Source organism: Bidens hawaiensis, unplaced genomic scaffold (assembly GCF_021521415.1).
Source record: "Bidens hawaiensis isolate Kalapana, Puna unplaced genomic scaffold, B.hawaiensis_p1.1 tig00030918_1, whole genome shotgun sequence".
Classification (NCBI taxonomy): domain Eukaryota; kingdom Viridiplantae; phylum Streptophyta; class Magnoliopsida; order Asterales; family Asteraceae; genus Bidens; species Bidens hawaiensis.
This window is the reverse complement of record NW_027495184.1, coordinates 28,925-48,867: the sequence shown is the minus strand read 5'-3', so window position 1 is coordinate 48,867 and position 19,943 is coordinate 28,925. Positions and strand designations below refer to the sequence as shown.

At 36.5% G+C, this 19,943-nt stretch overlaps 1 protein-coding gene across 1 annotated transcript; it reads left to right on the top strand.

Moving 5' to 3' along the window:
• Positions 1–16,950: 16,950 nt before the first annotated feature.
• On the top strand, positions 16,951–17,322 carry LOC143581423 (uncharacterized). The gene has a single exon (XM_077064215.1). The coding sequence runs from the start codon at positions 16,951–16,953 to the stop codon at positions 17,320–17,322; it is 372 nt and encodes a 123-aa protein (XP_076920330.1).
• The last annotated feature ends 2,621 nt before the right edge of the window (positions 17,323–19,943 follow it).

Below are 19,943 nucleotides of genomic sequence, written 5' to 3'. Positions count from 1 at the left end.
TAGACAATTAGTACCTTATTTTGCATTTAATATCCAACCTAGGACGAGTGCAAATATGCTGGGTAAATGAGGGTATTATGGGTATAAGAAAATAAAACGAATGAAGGGACAATGCGTGTTGAAAGGATAAAAGGCTTAGAAAGTGGAATCTTTAGGTGGACCAACCAAACCAAAGTCCAAACCACAACCGTTGGGAATGTGGCGAACCGATTCCTCCATCCGACACGCTTCAAGAATCTTTCTTTCTTACCACTTAAATTGTTTCTACCTAATTTTAATTTCACTTTTAAGATCTCCATCACAAAACATTTTCTCTTTTATTTTTATAAAATTAATTTTCAACAATGTTCTTTTTAACCAATTTGTTATCGGAAAACTCATGAGACTTGTCAATATATGCTCCGATGATATCATGTAAATCACAGTTTACGCTGACTCGTTGAGTGGGTAATCTTCAAGAGGTATGATAGGAAACCAGTGAATGAAAAAAAGATTCGAATATAAGACCCATGCTAGAAGGGAATCAGATGCAGATTGCAGGGTCGGCCTTAGGGTATGGCAGGGTGGTCGACGGTCACAGGCCCGACAGCCAATAGACCCGGATTTTTTTTTAAATTATATGTATTTTTATTAAAACAATATGTATATTTAGTGTTTAAACTCAATTACATAACTACTAGCTTGGTCTAGTGGCAAAGGGGTATTACTAATAACCAAAAGGTTAGGGTTTTGGTCTCATTTGAGACATGCTCAATCTTATTTTTATACAAAAGTTTTTTTTACAACCTAAATTATAACCAAGTAAGCCTATATCAAGTTTAAATTGTTTAAACCCAACAAAATATTTCTTTACTTAAGGCCCAAAAAATTTTCACGTTTAGCCCAAATTTTCTTTTGTTTTCTCGGAGCCGGCCCTGGCAGATTGTTAAACCAAGAGTTGAAGATTATAATAAAAATACGTTACTATAATTGATAAAAACTAGTGTTATGATGCATTAAAAATAATTATGATGTTATATAATTATTGATAAATTAAACAACATAATCTTGATTGGTACAATTTTTTTTTCTTGTAATACTCCTTTTTTTTTAATTAGAGACCAGCCATAATTCAGTTTTTATTTTGTTTTCCCTTTGAACTTGTCATGTGTCTTTTAGATAAGTTTTTATATTTTGTTCTTCTTAAGTTTCCATGATGGTGTCACTATCCTCATCCAAAATCAGAACTATGCAAGTTAAGCATAGAGAGGCTTAAAGTAATTGGGTGGAATTCAGTGGACTGAACCACACCAAGTATAGTGATACCCAATTATAAAAAAAGTGGACAAAATACATAATTAGCACTCTTTTTTTCTTTTTTAAAAGAAAGTGAGAAATCAATAGTTTATCTTGTTGCAATGTTAAACAATTCAATTAGGTATTTTGTTTATATTTGTATTTAGCAGTAGTCTAAAATCGACTTTCAAGATGGTTAGTCGATTATTATAAACAAGTTCAAATCTTCAAAATTGAACTCACGCTCACGCACACGTGTGTGTGTATATATATATATACATATATATATATATATGCATATGTATGTATATATATGTGTGTGTACACTTGTTATAAGGCATCTCTCGAGGGATCGAGTCAGTGTCTTAAAGGACTAGGATACATCCTATGTATGAGATCTAACACATATGAGGCTCTTTAATCTATTACATTGAAAGGTTTCTTAGTCCTCTTACCACATAAGCATGATTTGCAGACATCAAACGTCTCCGGACTGGTGGATTATAAGATCCCATAAGTCTGGAGTTTCGATGCGTGCCTTTTGCTTATGCGACTGTGCCACTAATATGTATGATTGAAATTAGTCTCTAGTCTCTTGGATTTATATGTATTAACAGAATTGCCATATGAACTACTTACATTGACAATATTATGAGGCCTTGCCTCAAAATGGAGCATGTCATGCAAATAATCCAAAATGTTATCATCACGAAAACCATAACAAAACTCTTGTTTATGCTAACGAGAAACTGAAAGAATATGCCTAGTCAAGCTAGGTACAACGCAAACATTCTTTAAAGTCAAATACAGGCCAACAAGTAACAATAGATATATTGTCATGTTGCCTTTTCAGCAACATGAGATCCTTTGCTAACCTGGAGATCAAAATTGATGGCTTTTAGTTCTCTTAACTCTTCTCAGTCCCCACAAATCATTGCAAACGTGATAACCAAAACTAGTTTATATACTTAGGCATTACGAGAATAACTGAATAAGAGTATAGTTTATCTTACAGATATATGAAATGTTTGCTCTACTAACACTACCCTTCATTAGCTCACCAAGGTTTGGTGAAGATTGAAGAATACCTCACCACGTACCCAATTTGATCACAATGATAACACTTGGTGTTAAGGGTTTGTTCTACAGTCTGCTTTATGTTAGCAATTTGTCTAATTCCCTAGATTCTTGCTCCTTAGCCTAGTACCCGTTTTTCTATTAATTTACTTGAAGAACCCATCGTATATCTTCCTCTTATTCATATTATAGTCTTTGACAAAACCATTGTATGGCTTCACCAAATAGCTAAGGATTACATCCACAACTAACTCATCACCCAGAGGAGAACCAAGTTCTTCAAGTTCATGAATGTAGCCCTTCATCTTCATAAGGAGATTGTTAGGTGACGTTCCCTTTTTCATATGAAAAGCAAGCTTTTGAAAATTCTCTACTTTGAAGAGCAAAACAAAAAATACAATACGAGATTACAAACCAAAAACCAAGGATACAAACATGCAATCAAACAAACAGTACATGGGGTCAATGGCTCGACTTACATACTTAACAACACAATCAATAAGATTCAGGGCCTTCTCCGAAAATTTAGATGCCTCGGCCGAACCAAAATAAAAAGGCTCATAGGCCTTAACGAATAACGAATAACGAAATACATAAGCTAACTTTTATAAATGGCGATTAATGTTATAACAATAAACATATGGATTAGTAGGTGTACGAATGTGTTAGTGATGGAAACTAGGTATTCCGCCATCTCAGATGACAGAATATGACAATTAATCATGTTTTAATGTTTTCAAACTAGTTAAGTTAGTAAAAAACTATATATGAATCAACATCATCTACTAATTTATAAAAACACAATAATTAATTACGCGCCAACCAGTTCCAAATATCATCCATTTTAGCGTGAATTTATATGTATATACAGATCATAAATCTATGTTATTATTTCCTTATAAATCAAGTATAAGGGTTAGTTATATTAATTGTAAAACTTAAAGGTTAAAGTGTTTTTGTTATTATTAATAAAGAAATAAGTCAGGGACCATTCTTGCCATACATCAAAACTTGATTTGAAACGCATTCTGCACCTGCAACTCCTTTGGTATCCGGCTCTAATATTCTTGTCAATAAACTTATTTTTCTGGCGAGTTTTAAACACCAAAATTATTGACCAAATGACCAAGTGATGGGGTCGTTTGACTTGGTATCTTTTACTGATAAATATATGTATACAGAAAAAAGTTTTGGCCCCCAAAAATTGCGTGCCTCGGCTGAAGGTGCGCCTCGCACACCCCTCGGGCGGGCCCTAATAAGATTATTCTTAGTTAAATAAAAGGTGTAATTAAACTCGTAGGTTGCTATGGAATTAGTTGGTATTGGTTCGGCTTGTTGTATTATTCTTTTTAAAATTAATTATTATTCCTATCAAATATTTAATTTGAGTTAGTCAGGGATTTTACCAAATTGTTAACCTAGAGGACTAAGACTGCTAAACAAGCAAAGTTGAAAACAAACCAAAAACGAAACAATGTATAGATTCAAATCTGGGTCTAAATATTTCAAATCTTTAACAACATCATACCTAACCACTCCACCAACTTGTTTTTTTTGTTATCAGTTAGTTTGATATTGACACAAAACTCTCAAATTACACTTTTAATATAGATATATAATATTAAAATTAACCAAATATTAATCTCTGGTTATTATTTTTAAATACTATTTCTCAACTAATAACAAGTAATATTTCTTGGAGATTATATAATTATTCCACGAATGATTAATGCCACAATAATATAATTCTTCACATAAATGTGTCTTGGATTGTAAGTGTTGTCGCATGCTGTGTGACTCCTTAGGTTTATACATTGTTAGAAGCATTGCCTTATGTTCTTGAGCACATAGATCCAACAAATGGCTTCATGTTTATGCATTCGAAAGGTTGGTGTTGATCTAGTCTTTATTTTTGCTTATGAGGGAGAGTTTGATCACTTTTGTAGGTTATGGTGAAGTCTCTCTCAAGGTAACATGCATCCGGACAACTAGCATTATGCCACCAACTCAATTTTCTAGTTTTCATTTGCACTAGGGTGTAAGCGAGTTGTGTACGAGCTTAAGCTTGACTTATTTAAAACTCAGTTTTAAAGCTCAAGTTCGATTTGTTGGTAGTTTTTCTTTACACCCACACATGTATACTCATTTATATAAACATATTTAAGTATAATTCTTATCAAATTTTTTATGTAACACAATACATTTTTAACTCTCTCTTTCATAATTAAACACACATATATATTAATTAAGTATAAAAGGTTTATACATAATAAGCTCATTTAAGCATGTGAGAATATTGCCTAGTCAAGTACGATATGTGAAATGCGACCTCCAGTTCGTTTATTATAAGAGATCCACGCTCAAGCTCGTTTAATCTTGGTTTTTATTTAGGTTCTTAGCGAGCTGGTCTCTAATAGCTTATAAGTGCCTCAACTTGTTTACACAATGACACCACTCGTCTTGACTTGTTACAAGAGCTACATCCGGGACATATACATTATGGGGACTAGGATACGCCTCTCATCCTCTCACTATACGAAACATAATCATCAATCAATATACGAAACATCATTAACCATCAACTACCTCAACACAAAATTTACATGTTATGATGCTCCATTAGTGTTTGAGTTGGCCATGGGTTTTGTTGGGTTTCTATGGATAATTAATACTTAGTTAACCATTTTAACTAGTCACAATTAAGGCGGAAGCGTGATATTTGCAAACTAAACATATCTATCCATATGTATATATATATATATATTACAAGTTTATATGATATGTGTACATGAACAACCTAGTTTATTCATGTCATAGATTACCAATAATCTATATATTAGAAACCCGAGGCAATGATCAAGTAATACGGAAAACTAAACTATCAAAGCTCATATAACTTACAATCTTAACCTTAAGAGATGTAGTTGATGGTTGAAGAAGATGATGATGTTGATGCTAGACTTTCAAAGGAAAATCCTCAAATGGAATATACCCCGAGCCTCCAACACACACCGAGCTATGTTAGGGAGCTTGAACACGAAAAAACCGAGACCCGAATCTTTCTTCTTGATTTCGGCCGAACCAAGAAACAAAGGAAGAAAGAAAAGGGTTGTTGTTTTGTTACTTGTGTTTTTTTGTTTTCTTGAAAGTGTGTATATTGATCTTGATCTTTCCTTTTATCATTACACCACCATAATGCAAACATGGTGTTAGGTTTTTTGTTAAGTAAAAACACTCAACTTCCACCAAATATATGACAAGATTTGACCAAGACCATGGGGTGTGGGGCCCACCCAAAACCGGCCCCAAATATATATATATATATATATTTTTTTTTTTTTTTATTATTTATTTTATACTTTGTAAAATATATAAACACCCCATCTTTTATAAACCATTTTATAAAAGAACACATAGTTAAATAATCATTCCAATAATAATTATTTGAATAAATAAATTAACCAATTAATTTATTTAACACTTTCAAGTAATTATTCAGAAACCCGTTTTTCTGAATGTGTCGTGTTCTGTATTTGTCTTATAGATCTTATCTTAACAAATACATAATTGGTGTGTGTCTAACTCGTTATTGGGTATGACCCGACTTGGATCAAACACGGCTAGCCACATTAACCTAATTATGTGTCTCGGGCATACGGTATTCCAACAATCTCCCACTTGCACGAGACTCATAAGAAGTTAATGCTAATGGTGAATACCGCCTAACAACAGGTCACCATCCCTAGTGTGTTTGACTAAGTGCCATTCAATAACATCATCCCCTTCAAGTCCATACTTGATATGATATAGGTAAGTCTTATCATTACATCCCTTTGTTACTAGATGTCCTGTCAAATCGAAGAGACACAGAGTGATCATTCTCTCAACGATTTAACTTAACAGGCCTTAGACATCTAAACTCTCAACACATAAGAGGAACAAATCCCATCTTGACTGCATACATCCTCGTTGACATCTCATATAATATCTGAGCTCTTTCTTACACGTTATCGTGTTACCAAAATAACAAAGAATAGAGTCAAGATATCAGACTTGATGAAAAACCAGATCCGATATGCATCTCAGGTCAAAGGACACAATGATACTCGCCTTTACTCAAGGATTACTTATGATCAATTGCACTAACTCCATGCAGTGATCCTTGAGAGCGGATCATGTCCAATATTTGTATCCCACAAATATCTATGAACCTTGGTGGCAAACCTATGCCCTATATTCATCACATGAATATCAACCAATCCGGGTTCATAATAGTCTTAACTTCATACTTGTTCCCACAAGTATGATCGACTACGGACGTTTAGAACAACTTAAGTCATTCATGGATTAATCATGCAAATATAGAACATAACTCATTGAATAATTAAAACATAATTAATTTTCATGAGATACCCATTACATTCGTTCTTATACAAACACTAAATACAGATTAAATCCACTCACTAGAATACCGAAGTCCTAATGCACAAACATGACCCTCATGCTTTGGCCTATCGAGGAGCTTCGTGAGTGGGTCCGCAATATTTTGATCGGTATGAACTTTATGAATACATATCTTTCTCTTTTCAACTTCATCCCTTATGTAGTTGAATCTGCGCTCAATGTGCCTCGTTTTCTGATGAGCACGAGGCTCCTTGATCTGTGCAATAGCACCTTCATTGTCACAGAATATCTCTAGGGGCTCCTGAATGGTAGAGATAATCCCTAGATCCATGATGAACTTTTTCATCCATGCAGCCTCTTGGGCTGCCATTGAAGCGGCGATGTACTCAGATTCTGTAGTGGATAACGCGACAACATCCTGCTTCGAACTCTTCCAAGAGACAGCGCCTCCATTCAAAATGAAGACATATCCCGACTGTGATCGAGAATCATCTCGGTCAGTTTGGAAACTCGCATCTACGTAACCCTTTACGACGAGTTCCTCCTCACCAGACCCATATATTAAAAACATATCCTTAGTCCTTCTAAGGTACTTTAATATATTCTTGACAGCCATCCAATGACTGTCACCTGGGTTGTGCTGGTATCTACTCGTTATGCTTAAAGCATACGAGACGTCCGGTCTAGTGCACATCATTGCATACATAATAGATCCTATTGCCGAAGCATAAGGAACATGCTTCATCCTATCCTGCTCTTCCTTAGAGCTAGGACTTTGGGATGAGCTTAACACGGTTCCTCTAGGAATAGGTACCAAACCTTTCTTAGAGTTTTCCATCCTGAACCTTTTTAGGATTTTATCAATGTATGCACTTTGATTAAGTCCGATCAATTTCCTTTTTCTATCCCTATAGACCTTTATTCCCAAGATATATGTCGCTTCTCCAAGATCCTTAATTGAGAAACGACTACTTAACCACGTTTTAACGCTTTCCATACTTGGTATATCATTTCCAAATAAAAGTATATCATCGACATACAAAATAAGGAACATGATTATACTCCCACTAGCCCATTTATACACACACGCCTCATCACCGTTTTGGACGAAACCAAACGCTTTGATTTCTTCATTAAAACGATGATTCCACATTCGTGATGCTTGTTTCAACCCGTAGATTGATTTCCTTAACTTACATACTTTATCAGGATTAGATGGATCGACAAAACCTTCAGGCTGAACCATATGGACATCTTCCTCAAGATATCCATTTAGAAAAGCGGTCTTGACATCCATTTGCCATATCTCATAATCAAAATGAGCTGCAATGGCAAATAATATCCTGATCGACTTAAGCATCGCAACCGGCGAGAAGGTTTCATCATAATCAATCCCTTGAGTTTGCGTGAAACCTTTTGCGACAAGTCAAGCTTTGTAAGTATCTAAATTTCCATGCATATCGGTCTTCTTCTTGAAGACCCACTTACATCCAACCATTTTGGAGTTAAGTGGACGATCAACCAATTCTCAAACTTGGTTATCGTGCATGGATTGCATCTCGGCGCTCATGGCTTCAAGCCACTTGTCACAATCAGGTTGTGACATAGCATCTTTGTAGGAGATCGGTTCATCCGAATCGACCAAGTAGCAATCATCCACAAGAAATCCATATTTCTTGGGAGGTCGACTAATCCTATTAGATCTGCGAGCAACGTGTGTATGATCAACCATTTGATCACCTTCAACATCCTCGTGTTGAAAGCTAGTATCGACCAACTGTGTATCATCCAGTGATTCTTGAATCTCTTCAAGTTCCACTCTCTTTTCACTAGGTCCTTCCATAAGGAACTTAGTTTCTAAGAAGTATCCTTTGCGTGAAACAAATACCTTTTGTTCACTAGGATCATAGAATATATATCCTATATCATCCTTTGGGTATCCTATGAAGATACACCTGATGGATCGAGCCTCAAGCTTATTTGGGGTGTCACGTTTAACATAAACTATGCATCCCCATACCCTTAAATATGAAAAGGATGGAACCTTTCCATGCCACACTTCATAGGGTATTCGATCCACCTTTTTGGTCGGGGCCATATTCAAAATACGAGCCGCTGTAAGTAGCGCATATCCCCAAAATGATGGCGGTAGTGAGCTTCGTGCCATCATTGATCGAACCATGTCCAACAGTGTTCGATTCCTCCTCTCGGATACTCCGTTATGTTGAGGAGTACCAGGAGGAGTGAGCTGTGAAATAATTCCACAATCTCTAAGATGACTTTGAAAAGCATCACTTAGGTATTCGCCTCCTCTATCGGAGCGGAGTACCTTGATTGTTCGGTCGAGCTGATTTTGTACTTCATTTTGAAATTCCTTGAACATTTCAAAGGCTTCATGTTTGTGTTTCATTAGATACACATACCCATATCGACTAAAATCGTCGGTAAAGGTAATGAAGTACCTTTCACTATTCCTACTAGTTGGCTTGAAGGGTCCGCATACATCCGTATGTATGATACCCAACAAGTCCTTAGCCCTTTCATTTGTACCTTTGAAAGGCTCTTTGGTCATCTTGCCTTGAATACAAGATTCACACTCATCAAACGAACCTAACTCATTTGTTTTCAAAAGACCATTCTTTTGGAGAGTATTTACACGATTCTTGTTTATGTGTCCAAGACGACAATGCCAAATGTAGGAATCACTCAAATCCTTTTTGAGTCTTTTAGTGGAAGTTTGATATAATGAGCTATTTAAGGTATTGTCATGAACCAATTCATAAATACCGTTGTTTGGTACAGCTTTAAAATAAAAGATACCATTAGATGATACATGCATTTCTGATTTTACAAATTTAAAGTCAAAGTTACATTGTCTAAGAAGGTGCACAGAAATAATGTTCCTAGTCAAACTAGGAGCATACAAAACATTTCTCAAAACAACTTCCAAACCACTTGGAAGCGATAAAGTGAAGTCTCCTCTAGCGACCACGTGCACCCTTGCACCGTTGCCCATGAAAAGACTCACTTCGCCCTTCTTTAAGTCTTCATTCCTTTTGAACCCCTGCAACCAATTGCAAATATGAGTTCCACATCCGGTATCCAATACCCATGTGTTAGAAGAAATAAGATTTAGCTCAATATTAATCATAAAGACATTACCCGAGGCATGCCCCGCATTCCTCTTGTCTCTTAGCTCTTTTAGGTAGACCGGGCAATTGCGTTTCCAATGTCCGGTCTCCCCACAACCAAAACAAGGATCATCCTTATGACCCCTCGGTTCCACAACCTTTTGTTTCTTTGCCATAACCGGTGATTTGCCCTTACCCTTAAGATGCACAGGAGGACCCTTTCTTTTTGCTACCTTAGCCTTAGAATTGGGTTGAGATCGATTCTTGGATTTACCTTCATTGATCGCAAACACGGGTAAAACCCTTTTACCCATGCTCGCCTCGGCTGTTTTAAGCATTGAGTGAAGTTCTCCAATGTTTTTGTCCCACCCGTTCATGTTATAATTTAACACGAATGTGTCGAACCTTTTCGACAAAGAGTTAAGGATCAAATCCGTTGCTAACTCTTTTGAGATGGGACAATTGAGCTTGGCGAGGCGATCAATGTAACTTTTCATCTTAAGTACATAAGTTGAAACTGGTTGATTATCATCCATTCTACATGCATGCAAGGCTCGAACCGTTTCGAACCTTTCAACCCTCGATTGCTTAAGGAACATTTCCTTAAGTTGAGTAATCATGTCGTACGCATTATGGTTTTCGAAATCCTTTTGGATTTCGGGAACCATAGTCGCCAACATGAGGCATGACACTTGAATGGAATCTTCCGTGTGTTTGACCCAATTCATGTATTCGACCTCAGTTCCCTCTTCCGGTTCGTTGGGGATAGGTGTTTCCAAAACATGATATAATTTTTCTTGTTTTAGAACAATCCTTAAGTTTCGGAACCAATCCGAAAAGTTATTGTGGTTAAGACGGTCTTTAGCGAGAATCGATCGGAGAGATACGTTTTGGACGTTAGGGATTATGTTGTCGTCGACGTGTGCGGCCATCTGCAGAATTTTAATTAAGTTCATTTTAGTGTTTTACATATTTTAATTATTAATACCCTTTTATATATATACCAAATATAATTAATAATTAAAATCTAGAATCCAACGATAAACCCGACTCCGGTTAGGTGACCTTTTTCCCATTGTCGGTTTATCAAGGTAGTTATTCATAACAATTGCAAACCCTTTTGCAACTTCTAGAGTTTATGGGACCGGTTCGAAATCATATTTCGTGTCGGCATGTTTATCCCATCAACACCTATTAGACCCCATGCTTGGGTGACCCTCTTCACATGGTTCTAATTTAAGTCGTCCTACTTGTATCAACTTGTAATATTAACATACAAACGGTTAGGTGACCTTTTTCCCATTTATATGCCAATATTACCTCAACATATTAATTTACTCTACGCGGTTAGGTGACCTTTTTCCCACTAAGAGCTTACTAATATGTTAAGCGTTAATACAAAAGGATGGTGTTTAACTTGTTATTCTTAATTTCAAAAAGGGATTTTTAGTTTTAATAATTCTAGTTATAAAACTTTAAATCATGTTCTAACATGCATTTAGTAACATGATTATTTTGAAACCATTTTTCAAAATTCTAATTTATAATAAAACCATTTTATTATGGGCGTGAGACGGCTAGTTAATAAATCCATTTTATTAAACTATGTGTCACGTAATTACCGATAATTATTAGAACCCGTTTTATGCTTTGTTAATTAATTCTAAGTGACGAAGTTGATATCCTAATATCTAACAACCACACAATCAAACAATCAATTAACAAGCATACATAATTATACTAGACACGAGCCACTAATTTAGACCACACTTGTTAGCCGAAACAAGTGTGTGTCTTAGGTCCAATCCTAAGGGACACATGACACATGGATGTTGTAGCTCCCACTCGATCCCGCATCCAAATGCTTCGAGCATCTTCTTCAACCCCGTTGTGATCCATTTGGCTTGAACTTGGGCCTTAGCTTCCATAAGCTTCCATTTGGGCTCATTGGGTGGGCTTAGGTCCATTTGGGCTTGAATCCCTTTAATGGGCTTGTGAGACCCATTATCACCATACCCGGCCCAATAAGGCCCAAACTTCCAATTTTGCAATCTTCTTTAATTTTACAAAACCAAATGTCCTAATACATTTTTTCTATAAAATAAAGATATTACAAATAATCTATTTATTACATACCCATATGAATATATAATTACAAAATAGCCCCTAATTAATTATTACAAACCGAAACTTTGAATAATTAACTACAATCACAACATCAACCACAATCAAACATCCATTTTGGTCTACGGCTCGGTCTAGTTTTAACAAACATAACCCGTTATGTCTTAGGAACCCATTCCAAAACCCCTTGACCTTATCGGGCCTAGCCCAACCCATTTGGGCTTGACCCAATAACATGTTTATGGGCTTCGGCCCATATGTCCAAAACACATGGGCTTCGGCCCAATAGAAAGTTTCATGGGCTTCGGCCCATTTAACCAAAAATGGGCTTCGGCCCATTTACTCTTTCCCTTTTTTTTTTTTTTCGGTTAGCCCATTAACCAAAACAAGTGGGCTTAGGCCCAATTTCACCCGAATTGGGCTTCGGCCCATTAACCCGGTTTTATATTTTTTTTTTTTTGAACAAAGCCAAAATAATAACAAGATTAAATACAAAAAAAATCATGCATGTTTATTTTTGTATAAAATCTTTCAAGGGGAAAAATATAAAACCGAAAACCCGAAGCTTAGTTTCCCGTATCCCGGCTCTTGATGCCATTTGTTGGGTTTCTATGGATAATTAATACTTAGTTAACCATTTTAACTAGTCACAATTAAGGCGGAAGCGTGATATTTGCAAACTAAACATATCTATCCATATGTATATATATATATATATATTACAAGTTTATATGATATGTGTACATGAACAACCTAGTTTATTCATGTCATAGATTACCAATAATCTATATATTAGAAACCCGAGGCAAGGATCAAGTAATACGGAAAACTAAACTATCAAAGCTCATATAACTTACAATCTTAACCTTAAGAGATGTAGTTGATGGTTGAAGAAGATGATGATGTTGATGCTAGACTTTCAAAGGAAAATCCTCAAATGGAATATACCCCGAGCCTCCAACACACACCGAGCTATGTTAGGGAGCTTGAACACGAAAAAACCGAGACCCGAATCTTTCTTCTTGATTTCGGCCGAACCAAGAAACAAAGGAAGAAAGAAAAGGGTTGTTGTTTTGTTACTTGTGTTTTTTTGTTTTCTTGAAAGTGTGTATATTGATCTTGATCTTTCCTTTTATCATTACACCACCATAATGCAAACATGGTGTTAGGTTTTTTGTTAAGTAAAAACACTCAACTTCCACCAAATATATGACAAGATTTGACCAAGACCATGGGGTGTGGGGCCCACCCAAAACCGGCCCCAAATATATATATATATATATATATATATATATATTTTTTTTTTTATTTTATACTTTGTAAAATATATAAACACCCCATCTTTTATAAACCATTTTATAAAAGAACACATAGTTAAATAATCATTCCAATAATAATTATTTGAATAAATAAATTAACCAATTAATTTATTTAACACTTTCAAGTAATTATTCAGAAACCCGTTTTTCTGAATGTGTCGTGTTCTGTATTTGTCTTATAGATCTTATCTTAACAAATACATAATTGGTGTGTGTCTAACTCGTTATTGGGTATGACCCGACTTGGATCAAACACGGCTAGCCACATTAACCTAATTATGTGTCTCGGGCATACGGTATTCCAACAGGTTTCAGGTACAAGTGTCTAATCCAGTCCCTTGAATTCGTGACATGATAAATTAACCTTGAAGCAAATCATATGACTTATCATAATTCTTAACATGAGTTCATTGATTACACATCAAATCAATCACGCATTCAGACAAATTCAATGTACGAATACATGTTCCGTTTCAAAAGGGCAAAGGTTATATTCTCTAGCATGAGAAATTAAGTCCAAGTATCAATGGTCCCGTGTACTTGAATTCCCCTTACAATGCATTTTGTCCTTTTCTTCAAATTACCATAATTGTAACTATTTGTATAGGTATTTTAACAAAGAAAATATATCATTATTTATAATGTTCAGATCTTTCAGGTAACTACAAATAAACAAATAACAATAATGTTATTACTAGGGTTTAGGACCACTTGAAAGGGATCTTCAAAACTTATTAATCCTCACCCTTACAACAGTATAACTAGGGATGAGTAAATGGTACCGAATACAGATACCGAAATAAACATGTCGATACGGTACTTGTACCAAGTTTTTAAAAAATTCAGGATCGATATTCGGTGCCGATATGAAACCGAGTTCATCCCTAAGCATAACTACTTATAAATGAAATAATATTAAAAGAAGACACGAGTGTCAATTTCACATTGCACACATCTAACAAGCATTAAACTAGTGTTCATATCAATTTGACGGGTTCACATGTTGATCCGATTAACCACCTTTCTTATTTTATTAAAATGTGCGTATGTTAAAACAAAAACTAATTGAATATTTTTATGTTAAATCTAAAAGTTTAAATGTAAATCGAGATCGTTTACACATAATCATTTAAAAAGGTAAACACAATAAGTAAATTTTGAATCTTATACACGTATCATATTTGTGTCAACCCAGGAATACACTTATACGCGCATCATATTTGGGCTCATGTGAATTATATGCGTGACATTATTTTCGGTTCCGTGTCATATTCGGGTTCGTATACAATTCTAGGATCCGTGTCTTATTTGAACAATTGAACCATGAAGCCATGATAGAAGATTCCCATGATAAAGAGAGGAAGAATATGAGGAGAATGGGACAAAAGATACCCGGGTTAAGAGGTCACACGTGATAATACCCCATCCATTCAATTCACATGCTACAAAGACTAGACTGATTACGATTGTTTTGTCTCCTCTGTCTCAATATATATAGTAAATAAATATTTTCTAACATGTTATTTTGATTTTTAATAGTACAATAATAAAAAAGAAATAGATTAATTGCATAACATTGATGTTTACTAAGGCTGTATGCTATGGTGAAGGGCATCGAAGCCCCTCCACAGTGTCACGTCCACCCCACGTCACCGCTCCGGCCGTCCCGTTCACGCCAAATCCCTCCGCGCCCGCCTCCACCACGCCCCCCGGCAGTGTTCCCTCCTCCACGGCGCCCTTCTCCCTCCTCCACGGCGCCCATAGCACCCAATCTAATAGACTTTTGGAAAAGAATCATACCGATTCAACATATTGTCTAGGTTTACGCAAAATCTATAAGAGCACACAGGGTGGAAGCGTGGAGGGGCATGGAAAAAACAGATGATTTTCACGGAAATCCATGAAGATATGAAGAAAAACAAGAAGAAAGTTGGAAAAGTCAAAGAAAATGGGGGGGGGGGGAAATAGATGGGGGGAACCAGGTACACCATCCTCCCGTTTTGTAGGGGAAATGGGATGACTCCGTGTGCTCTAATGAAATGAATCAAATTCACATTTGAGTTTCAGAAACAAAAAACATAGATAGCTAGAGCAAAACATAGAGAATTTGTGATGTGCTTATGTTATGTGTAAAAGTAGATAAACTTAGATGAGTGAACACTTCATAATCTTTAACGTGTGTCAGAGGGTGTTTTTTTTTACATCTGAATTAAACCATTAAGAGGGGGCATCTAATTCAGTTAGAGCTCATACCGTTTGGTTCCAAAAAGAAAACATCTAAATGGAGCAAAATTGAGTCTGAATCCACCTGCTTCTGATTGATGCTGACTGGGAAAGAGGATGAATCAGATATGAATCAGTCAGATCCGATTAAAACAAACAACCCTTCAGTTAACATAAAATCTAGTCAGGATAATTACATAAAATTAATGAAAACGTTATAAACACCAATATTATCACGAACGTCCTTTTCGTATTAAAGTCCGATAAAGTTTGTTGTCATCTTCTAATTTTCTATGGATTATATTCTGATTCAGAATCCATTCAATGAATATTATGCAAAATAATTTCGTGACAATTTGATGTGACTTCACCAATTTTATTTGCTCGTTCTCTAATTGCATAATAAGTTGTTTTATGACAACCAAGAATTTTAGGTACACAACTTCTTACCTTAAAAATGAATTAAAATAAAAGACGGAGCTTTAGTTCAATTGAAGGTTCTAAGTTTACTAGGGCAGTTTACCGGGTGAGCCGAGCCGAGCCGAGTCAGCGTTACTTAGGGGGGTCAAAGTTAAGCGAGTCATATCAGCTTGTAAAAAGCTCAAGCCAATGCATTTGATAAGCTAGCTTGTATTTTTAAAAATTAAAGCTCGATAGTATTTCAATATTTATTTAAGTTGAAATAAATATTAAGTGCTCTACTTATGTGAGCTTATATAAAATTTATAAATATAATAGTTATAACTTGTAAACGTTATAATCCGGGTTTAATTTAAAGAGGTCTACGGGCAAGCTTACCTTGGATCGAGCTTGACTTTGTGAACAAACCCACTTGAACATTGGAACCACACATTTTTTGAATAGACCTAAAACTTACTGATTTGTGATATTGATCATACTCTATATATATTTTCTTAAAAGTGATTTTTGTTAGTGTACAAAATATCTAAAATACTCGTTAATAATGATAAAAAACAAATATATCGAATTTGTATGTCATAAAATTTCGAAGTATGTTGGTTTTTCTTACATCCAGTTGCTATTGTATTATGTGATATGAGATCATTTTGGTGGTGAACATATGTAACCCATCGACAACCAATATAAAGTGCGTAAATTGTTTGTTTAAAATCCTACCAAGGGTCATATTCCCGTGCCACGCGATTAGAAGATAGTTCGAAAATCTAATAGACACCTAAAATCATGCATACGTATATGGCAATGTAAATTAGTGATTAGCATAATATCAATCTCCAAAAATAGGAGATTCACTTGTATGGTTATATATTGTCCATTGTAAATGAAAGAAGGCAATCAATTATTCATTACCTTACATGGTATCACCCTCACGATCCTCCTAATCCCTGCCCAAAATTTTCATCGCTTCCTCTCCCTCAATGGCCGACCAGAAACTTCATCCTGCTGTCACCGTTTCCAACATCCGAACCTTCGTTCCCATCACCTTAGACAACGAAGTTGCCGACTATCACACATGGTCGGAGCTATTCCGGATTCATTGCACGGCTTTTCTCGTGGCCGACCATCTTCAACCTAGTCCCTCCCCTGCTGCCGCTTCATCCACGGATAAAGAAAAGCAAACGGCTCCCCCTCATACCGACTCATGGGAACGACTTGACACCATCGTCCTTCAATGGATCTATGGCACGATCTCCACCGGTCTCCTAAAAACCGTCATCAAAAAGAGCACCACGGCCTATGATGCTTGGAAAGCCATTGAGAACCTCTTTCAAGACAACAAAGCCACTTGAGCCCTCCTTCTCAAACAAAAATTCGCTAACACTCGTCTCGAAAATTTTTCCTCCATGCATGACTATTGTCAAGAACTCAAAGTTTTGTCTGACCAATTAAACAATGTTGATGCTCCTGTTGACGAACACGACCTCGTTTTGCAGACCATCGCCGGGCTCACCGAACAATACGAAACTGTTGGCACCATACTCCAAAATACTCAACCCCTACCATCCTTCTTTCATGTCCGTTCACAGCTATGTATGAATGAAACAACCAAAGCTAACCAAGCACTTCACTCTTCCCAACAAACCGCAACAGCCCTTCATGTCCAAAGCCAACCTCGCCCTCCTCGCAACACAAATTTTCCAGCCCCTCCGAACTCCTCTGACTCCACTCGTGGTAGAGGCCGCTCTCGTGGACGAGGTCGGGGTCGCTCACCATCTCAGTCCAACAGTTCCAGGAGCCAAACCAATCAACTAAATCAACCCAACCATTCGACCCAACCTCAACATCCCTATATTATCTTTCCAAACACCTGGGCCACTAACCAATGGGCCTCTCTCCTCAACAACTCCTACAACCCCCGATCCAACACAACACCTCCCTGCCCTTACCCCTCCACCCCTCGGCCCAACAACTCTCCAGGTATCTTGGGCTCTCGTCCAGCTCAGGCCCACATGGCAGGTTACAGCCCAACTCCCACTGATATTGCGCAGGCCCTCTACACCTTGTCTATGAGCCAACCTTCTGATCCCATCGGTTACATGGACACCGGCGCAACTGGACACATGGAACAACCCGGTACGAACTCCCCGTTTATTTTTAATACTTGCACTAATAAACAAATAATCATTGGCAATGGCACGACCATTCCCGTTATTGGACAAGGCAACAAAACGTTACCTCCACCCTTCCCACCACTAAAAATGAACAACATCCTTTATGCTCCAAATCTAATTAAAAATCTCATCTCGGTCCGTCGCCTAACGACAGACAATTTTATTTCCATTGTATTTGACCCGTTTGGTTTTCTTGTGAAGGATCTCAAGACAAGGGAACCTATCCTACGATGCAATAGCTCGGGAGATCTCTATCCCCTCACCACCAACTTCATCAAGCATCCCACCAAACCCACTGCATTAGTTGGCATCACTCAAGACCGTTGGCATCAACGAATTGGGCACCCGAGCACCTCTTTATTGCATTCATTAAAGTCTAGTTCTATTAATTTTAGTAAACCAAACAATACGCTTTGTCAATCATGTGTTTTTGGCAAAAGTGTTAAACTCCCATTTTATGATTCCATGAATAAAACTCACCTTGTAAGGCCCCGTTACCGGTAGCCCTACTTTCGTGTTGGATTTACTCATAAACACAGTTCTAAATATCAGAGTTAATTAAAACATTTACGCGGAATATAAAACTTTCATAAAACTTTACATAATTCATAACTTGTCTCAAAACATCCTTTGTCTTTCAACATTAAAGCATTAAATTAAAACATCATAAGTCTTCAGATGCCAGATTCTTGTTCAGTGCCATGTGTCTCCTCAAGCGAGCTGCCTCATTCTACTCACCTGCGTGCATACTAAAAGTCAGCTACGCTGAGTGAGTTCTAGTTAATCACATAATCATACAATACATTCTTACGCTTCATACTTAATCTCTTAACTTTCTTTCATATACACCTAAGTGCTTTTACTTTCATTTTTACTTTCATACTTTCTTTACATTCATAATCATACGTTCATTTTTACCTTCATGCTTTCCTTACATACATAATCATACTTTTTAAAGAGCCTTTCGCCCTATAACCTCACAAATATTATAAGGGTCTGGTCCCTAGTTTTCGAATATTAGAAGGGTTCGATTCCCTAACATCACAGATATTATAAGGGTCTGGTCCCTATCATCACAGATATTATAAGGGTCTGGTCCCTAGTTTTCGAATATTAGAAGGGTTCGATTCCCTAACATCACAGATATTATAAGGGTCTGGTCCCTATCATCACAGATATTATAAGGGTCTGGTCCCTAGTTTTCGAATATTAGAAGGGTTCGATTCCCTAACATCACAGATATTATAAGGGTCTGGTCCCTATCATCACAGATATTATAAGGGTCTGGTCCATAGTTTTCGAATATTAGAAGGGTTCGATTCCCTCTTCGTTACCATACAACCATACATCATACCTCGAGTATTAGTAGGGCTCGGTACCCTTTTCGTAACCATACATTATCATTTCTTTCTTTTATTATCTCTATCATGTTCATACACATAAACATACATAACATACTTACCTTATACATAGCGTTACAACCTGACAGTACGTGCAATATCCGAAGATCGTTCACGTACTATCAAGCAATCATTCATACATTTCACATTATCCACATAAGGCATACACTTATCTCTTAGGATAAGTGTATTAACAAACATATTGAGTATGCACACAGCCCCGAAAACGTAACACATAAATGGGGCTAGAAACTCACCTGAACATGGTTACGTTCTCCGTTGATCGTAATCCCTTTCTTCAGTTGTGCACGGCTGACTGTATAACAAGTATACATATCAATTTAACTATCACTACTTATAACATCTTTCTAGTCTTAATTACTACCCACAACGAACGGG